The 8020-nt window shown below is 52.5% G+C and overlaps 1 protein-coding gene across 1 annotated transcript in view; it reads right to left on the reverse strand.

Moving 5' to 3' along the window:
* Nucleotides 1-8020, reverse strand: part of PLXNA1 (plexin A1) — a 265521-nt gene that overhangs the window by 35311 nt on the left and 222190 nt on the right. Inside the window, exons 23-24 of the mRNA XM_019504928.1 lie at nt 6112-6368; nt 43-109 (exon numbers count right to left, since the gene is read on the reverse strand). Of these exons, the coding sequence (XP_019360473.1) occupies nt 43-109; nt 6112-6368 (324 nt within the window). The remainder of the gene's footprint in view (nt 1-42; nt 110-6111; nt 6369-8020) is intronic.

The following is an 8020-nucleotide window of genomic DNA, read 5'->3' on the forward strand; positions in this document are numbered from 1 at the left end:
CACCCTCCCTACCTCCGGCTTCGTGGTCTGCTCCAAACTCACCTTTAAAAACTTGTACAGCAGGAAGGTGAACCAGTTTGTCAGCATCTTCTCCGCTACAGACTCAGTCCTGCAGAGAAGGCAGAGGATAAGAGCTACTGGGTGGAGGGCTCTGATCTGTGTAGCCTCAGACCCCTTTTCCTCCCTCTCGTGCTCCCAAGGTTATGCTTCGAAAGGCAGAAGTCCAAAGTAAAGGGGCAGGAAGAAGCAGCAAAAATCCAGGGCTGCCAGGATAAATATCTAAAGAAGCCCCTCATTGTAGCCAATGCCCGCTTGCCCTGGGCCAGCCTGACTGCAGATACCTCTCCCAGAGGTGTGGGGGTAGAAATAGCCAGCAGGGTCCTATCCCCAGAGACACTTGCCCTTCTGAAGACCAACCTGTGTCGCCACCCCCCACCCTCCCAGCAATCCCTTCCCCCCACAACTAGATGAGATCTCCTGTTCATGTCTTGCAAAAGAGCTGCACTCCAGAGCTGCATAATCCCCTCCACAGCAGAAGTCTTTAAGGGAGGGGAGGGAAAGAAGTTGAACCTGGGAAGGGTAAAATTACTAAATTCGCCTAAAGTATTTCCTGTAATGGGGACACTGCATTTCTGTGGTTGTGTGGAGAAAGGCAGTAGATATCCTAACACAGAGGAGCCCTGTTCTGCAACCTGGTGCTCTGATTCCTCTGCTCTTAAATACAGTCATAAATCTGCAGCTGCTGAGGCACCACGTCTGTCACTGCAGCTCAGCCACACGGTGCTTCAGAGAGAAAGCAGAAGCAGACCGCAGGCCCATCCCCTCCAAAAGTGCAGACCCCGCAACTCGGTCCAAGGGAGAATCCTCACACCCCACACACTGGGAGCAGTTCAAGGGCTATGGGGCCCAGCTGAGCAGCTCCCATTTCACCTAGGAAGAGACAAGGGTGCCCCTGCTCGCCACCCCATTTGTACAGTATTTTGCACCCTAAGCACAACTCAGCTAACCCACAAAGATCATCACAGGGAGACAATAGGGCTGAAAGACGAGCCGGAGGCAAACTCCACAGAGCTGTCACAGCTCCCAAAGGGGATTGAAACATCAGCAGACAAAGCTTATTAGGGTACAAACAGATATAATAACTGTATCAATGTGCTACAGTGTAACTGCTGCATCCCTATAGTCCTCTAGTGATATAAGCAAAACAAAACTGGGGAACATTTACCCCTATTTCATTCAGGGTCCCCATTTGGGCAATTTAGCTCACCTGGTCACTATAGCAGCCTGCTGAAATCACAGTTACATCATAACATTGTTGCAAATCTCCAAGTGAGTCAAAGGTCTGTTTGTCCATACACTCAGGGACTGGGGACAGCACCAAGGGAAGCAGCCGAAGCTGGCCTTGGGGAGAACGTATGCTGCCTCCTGCTTAGCTTTGGTCAAATTTGGATTGTTGCTTCCAGAAATACCGTGGGACAGGAGACCGACCACAGTTCCCTATGAATATCTGTCCACATTGCAAAACCACTGCCCACTCCAGCACAGCCAATTGCCTCTGACCAGGAAAGCCAGAACTGGACTAAGCAGTGCAGGGGAGAAGGGGCTGCAGATAGGAATCACTGGGCATCGACAAGTGATCTGCAGAGGGGCTCCGGCTGGGACGAGCCAGGGGTGCTGTGTGTCAAGACCAAGGTGCGACTGAGCTGCATGTGGGAAGCCTCATGCTGCAACGGCCAGGCTTGCTGCAGGTCAGGACTGCTGCATCAGCGGGAGCGGGCTGGCAGGTGACGGCGGAGGGCAGTGAATCAGCTGGGCCCCAGGGGAGGGAAGCTGGCGCTGTGGCTGTTCGCAGCTGCCTGCCTCTGCACTGAGGTCGGGCTCACTGTCACATGAACTGTAATTCACCTGGGCGCACATTTATTTAAAGAGAAAAAAGCCCACTTGCACCTCCTTAAAAAGAAGGGGGGGAACTGCCCCCCCCCAGCCAGTCCCCATTGAAATTCTCCAGTTATGTTTTTTCAGCTGCTCCATCCATTAATCATCAGATCAGCTATTTTTGAATGCAGATGCTCACAAAAGCACAAGCAACGCTAATAACCTCGAGAAGGTAGCTGCCTTCCCGCTGCACCAGGGGAACAAGAGGAACAGAGAGAAACAGCTTTATTTCAAGGAAGAATAAAATGAAAAGAACGCAACTCCCAGCGCCGTGGAGACTTGGAGCCGCATCCCAGGGACACGGAGGCAGCACAGGAAAGCGGAGAGGAACGATCGTAGATTGTCCAGCCCAGAGCAGCTACGCAGGAGTTAATTTAATTGGATCTAGTTATGTCCAGTCCCCACCCACCCATTGCTTCCCACTGCAGCCGCCTCAGCTTGGTGGGGCACTGGGGGGCTGACGTTCTTCCTTTGGTCCAGGACGGGAATAGCTCAGTAGAGAAATATCACATCTGAGCCATTGGAGGGCAGAGTTCTTCCTCTGCCACCCAGGAAACATGAATCCAAAAGAAAAAAACAGTATTTTTGGAATGACCTGGAAAAATGCCAGTGTGGGACAGCTATCCCTGCTCCTCCACACCCCCAGTGACATACTGGCCTTCACAAAATAGCCCCTGTCCTCCATGACTACCAGTCTCTGCTGCTCCCCTTGGGAAACTGTGACACCCAGAAGTTTGTTTCTCTGTGCCACAGCCAAGTGCCACTGCGACAGGAGGATTAGGGCCTTCCAAAGTGACTAAATAACACATTCCACCCACTCGCTCTTCCTGTTGCTCCACCAGCCAGGCCACTGCAAAGAAGGAGAAGGAACTGTCTGGAACTCAAACTAGAGGGGCACATGGGGAATAGGATCCCTCCCTGCATGTACCCACGTGGCCATGTAGGCAATCAGAGAAGGACCAAGCTAGACTAGGTCAGCAGGGCACTTTTTTCCTCTCTCACTGTTCCAGGCTCTATCAGGGCCCGTCTCTCCTGACCTGCAGCCCTCCTCCAATGCTATTACAGCCGCAGGCCGTTCACAGCTCCACTGATGCACTTCCATACATGCAACACACCGCGCACGAAACCCAAAGTGCTGCCGCTGGGGAGAGAAACTTCACACAGGCAGCAAAGGCCAGGCCCTGCCTCCCTCGCTGGCCTTGGACTGCCGCCACAGCATGCAGGATACAGTGGCTGGGTCTCCCCACGCTGGGGCTCTCGCCTTTTATTTATATTTTATTGATTGGCTTCGTTCCGGAGCAGTGCTCAGCAACCTCTGCTCCGCAGTGCTCCCGGCAGCCCATGATCTGATAATGCACCTTAAATATTTCAGCAAAACCAGTCATCGTATGGGAGAGGGGTGAGCAGAGGGACCAGACAGCAGGGTGCTCTCAGGAGAGGGGAACAGTGGCTGCATGGAGAGAGAGGAAACATAGAAGACCACAACCCATCAACCTGCTGCTATCAAAGTCAGTGGCCAGCCCCTGGTCCAGTCCACATGCCCTTCTCTACCACAGTCCTTAGGAGGATCTCAAGGAAGTGATGAATCTATGCTTGCAGCGCTCCTAGGACATAGAAGTCATCCCTATATTGCAGATGAAGAAACCGAGGCAAAGAGAAATGCAGTGACAACACTCCTAGGAGGCAGAAGTCACCCCTATTTCATAGATGCAGAAACCAAGGCAAAGAGAGACTCAGTGACTTGCCCAGAGACACGCACAGACAGACAAACAGCAGATGGTTGGTGGAACTTCCCTTACAATCCTCCCGTCCTGGTACTTCCATTGCTGGAATATACACTGATGGGCTTGCAAATGACACTCTTTGAAGCCTGATCTCCAAGGGCTGGATGAAGCCCCTGAACAGCATCAAGAGAAAGACCAGTGGACTTTGGAGACCCTGAGGCCCACACACACACCTCCCCCCTCGCCCAGTTGGCAGTCTGGGCACCACTGGCACATTGTAGGCTCTGAGAGACTTGCTGGCTCACCTGGTGCCGCACCAATACTAGTGTCCTCCGCCTCCTCCGATGCTTGACAGCTTGCTCCATGAGCAGGGAGAAGGTATCATCACTGTCCAGGAAGCAGACACTATCGCTCCTGGAGCCGGGAGGCAGGAACGGGGGAGCATGGAGCATTGCAGTGATGAAGGGAGAGCTCCCGGAGCAGGAAGAAAGCAGGGAGGGGCTCTGTGCTGCTTATTAATTGTTTTGGTTCTGCACTCGGTGTATCTTTCAATATTCATCAGCTCACGATAGAGGACAGCTCAGAGCTATTGTTAAATATTGATGGGGCAGAACAGATCGGTGGCAGAGCTGGAACGCTGCCTCCTGCTCGCACACTTTCCCTACCCCTGAACCCCCACAAGACTCAAGGTTTCCAAAACCTCATTCAAATTTCACCTAACCCCCTCACCCCACTCCTTTGAGGCATGGACAAGACCTAAGGAAAGAAAGCTGGGTGCTCTGAAGTGCTCCAGCAAGATGGGACCTCTGTGTGTTTGTGATGATGTAAAATATGGCTAAGAGCTACCTTGCCAGAAGGGAGATACCGATCACAGCTCTGGGTTTCAGCAAATGCCAGGAGCACCAGGAGGCTGACAGAAGCATCACTGCATTCACATGTGCTGCCTCACCATGGGTTTCCGGCTCTAACACCCTCAGGAATGTAGTCTAGCCAGGGACTGATCTGCTGCAAGGGCACTGTGCCAACATCTCCTGCTCCCTCTTGGCACCAACACATGCAGGCCAAAGCAGCAGCCTGCAGTTACGCTTGTGAAGAGCCATGGTGGAGTCTGCCCTAGAACTTGTGCTATCCTGGCACCGCGAACATCATGTTCACAGAGGGCTCAGCTCTGGGGGGAAGGCAGCTACTTTCCTCACTCACCCATCACTTCCTAACGAACCAGCCCCTTGAATCAAGTCCATCCCAGTTCAGTCATTTGTCAGCTGGAGGGAGGGTCATTACGGAGCCAATGCCTATGCAGGCCCTAGAAGACAGTATCCTTTATCCGCTGGGCTCTCAGCCCCCATGCCAGATTTGTGTACAGAAAAAGGAATGGTAGACAGGCGAGCTAGTCAGAGAGGTCATCCAGCTTAGGACAGCATATTGCTGACAACAGGCCAAGAACCAAAGTCACGGACCGTAGCCCACTTTGGTCTTGCCTGCAACTCACCATCTAACACATGCGTGGCAGAGGTCCAGGGCCACAACAGATCAGACACAGCACCCATCAGATGGTACCTGTGAGGTGATGGGAGAGTCCTGGCAAACCCTGAGCCTAAGAACCCCTGAGGGCAGGGCATGCAATCTGGAAGCCTGCAAGGCAACACATGGTCTTTGGTGAGTCCCTGTCTGGCCTCCGCCTGGTTCAGGAAGGCATTATAGACGGCCAAGGGCATGGAGGAAATCCACAGTCCCTGTTCCAAGGTATGTCTTGGGACCCTAACAGAGCTCTGGCCCAGCAGCAGGAGGTTAACAACGACATCAACAACTGCAGACAAAAATGGCCTCCAGCAGCCTTTAAATCCACAGCTCTGAAATCCTGCAGTGTTCTCCAAGTGCTGAAATAAACAACCACTTCTGAGCATCCATCTGTCCAAAACGCAGGAAGGTCCCAAGGTCCCACATTTATATCTCACAGGGGAATCTCTCACACAGCCAAGGAAGTGCTTTACCAGGGGTCTTATCCATCAGCTGTTGCCACTGCTGACATGAGCTCTGCTGACGGAGAAGACAGCCGATCACATCACAAGAGGGACACTGCGCAGACGCACGTGCACATGCATAGGCCAAGGGACAGGAACGTGTCGAACAGCACTGCTCTGCGGTACTGGACCAGGAAAAACCATGGAGCCACGTGGCTAGAACAGTATACACACGCCCCTGTGGCTTTGGCACAAATGCTTCTCCACTGCAAACAATAGATGTGAAAGGGGCTTCCTTCCAAAAGCACAGATGCAGCAGAGTATCACGCTGCTCTGCAGACCAATATATCATGAGACGTTTTTGTTTAAGAAAAGCAAAGGGCACACGACTACCTTAGAGCAGGTACCTCAGCCCCACCTTGTCCCAGAGACTCTCTAAAAAACCTTCCCTCACCAATAAGTCTCATTTAAGTTCTTACATGGACACTCACCTCCGCAAGAGCAGTTTGGGGTGATTCTTACTCTCCAGGTTCTTCTCGATGAGGTCCGAGAGTAGCTGCTTCAGCACGCCGGTGGCATACTCCATCTCTCCCTGCAAGGCTGTCATGATCAGGGAGGCCACATTGCCTCGGTCCCGCATGGAGAAGCTACGCTGTGCCTCCAAGGTGCGGATGAAGGTCAGCAGGAAATGCTTCTTGTTCAAGAGCTGCCCAAAGAGAGTCAAGGACTTCTCCACATTGGCCTGAACCTGAGGAAACAAGACAATAGCTATGAGTCAGACTTGCTGAAGAAGGAAGGGAGCTGCAACTCATGAAGAGTCCTGGGTTCAATGGAGGATGTCTGACTGGATGGGCAACGCCAAACCTGTTACAAGGCAGGACACAGGGACTGCCATGATCCAGCCAGCTAGTATCCTGTCTGTAGCAATGGCCAGCACCCTTTAGAGGAAGGGTCAAGATCAGTTTGTAGAACTACTACTGGACAACACACCAGAAACTGGCTCAAAGGGCTGTCAGGGGTTATAGCAACACACCTGCCCATGGACAAGCTGCTGGGACCCACCCCTGAGACCTGCTCCCTGAATGTGTGCTCTATGTGAATAACTGGCCTCAGGCTTCTCCAGACAATGGAGTTCAGCCGGGAGAGTGGGTGAGGTCAAGCTGGATGCAGCAGTGAGGCGCAGCCCTACCTGAGAACATGTGGGAGCTATCTGTATGGAGATGCCTCCATGGAAGCAGGGATGGCTAGATGATCATAGGGTGGACAGAGCCCCTCTCCCTGATGCAGACCTGTTCAGGTGGATCACACTCTTTTACCAAAGCCCCTGAGCAGCCTGCCTCTTCTATTTTATGACAATACCTCTACTACCTATTAGCCTCGCAGCTGGCATTTTTCATTCCACAACATTTCTCTGTGTTCATGTCATGAAAACGAATCCCAGAGTGTTGCTGCTTCCCACAGGCCAAAGATCCCACTCCCTGTGCCTGCCTGATGGCTGTTCCACAACATGGGTGATGTGGATTTGTCAGTGTCCAGTCCCAGGTGCTCGGGCAGCCACACTAGACCCTGAAACACAGCTGGTGCTTCCTCTGTCTCAGTGCTGATGCTCCAGACAAGAGACAGACAGAACCCGCTCCTAGCAGCAATCCCAGGGTACAGAAACACATACACCTGGAGCAGCAGCAAAACTGAACTCCACAGCAGCTGCTTTGCTGTTACTGTGCCGCATGCTGGTCCCAGCTTTGCTCCTGGATAAGGGAGGGGTGAAGCTGGGGTGGTTCTGTTGTCCTCATATGGCTCCAGGCTCTTACATATCTAACAGTTACTGTAGAATAGCTGTGACCCAAGCAATGTCTCTCCCCCACTTTTGAAGGCATCCTAAGTGTATGTTTGCCCATATCCTTAAAGGGGAACATGCAGAGGGGTACCCTCCCACCGCCTCTGCTGTATGTGCCCTGCAGACAGAGTCTCTGCCTCTAAGAGCCAGTCTATTTTAGCTGCATGTACAGTCCCTGACACCATGACACCTCCCAGGTGGTGTTGTAGTTCTCCTCATGCCTCCCCCACAAAGTAGGCCAGTGCTATCACTCACATTGCATGGATGGGGAGCTGAGGCACACAGAGCCTGTGGGTACTGGTGTGATGCCAACAGGCACAGACATGCACAAGCTGGAATTAATCAAGCTAGTCTGGGTGCTAGCAGTGGAGCCACGTGCTATGTAATCCCAGCTGGAAGCCTGGGTGCCTACTCAGCAGCTGATGCCCATGTTACTGCATTGTCACTGCTATCAGTACCTGAACTAGGCAGGGTAATACTAGCTCAAGCATGTCTAGGCATGATCTAAACACACTTCCAACTACAGTGCACATGTCCCCTCACACATGCTCTGGAAGACAAAG

This window comes from Gavialis gangeticus, unplaced genomic scaffold (assembly GCF_001723915.1).
Source record: "Gavialis gangeticus isolate Ggan-Ray unplaced genomic scaffold, GavGan_comp1, whole genome shotgun sequence".
NCBI classification, from domain to species: Eukaryota; Metazoa; Chordata; order Crocodylia; family Gavialidae; genus Gavialis; species Gavialis gangeticus.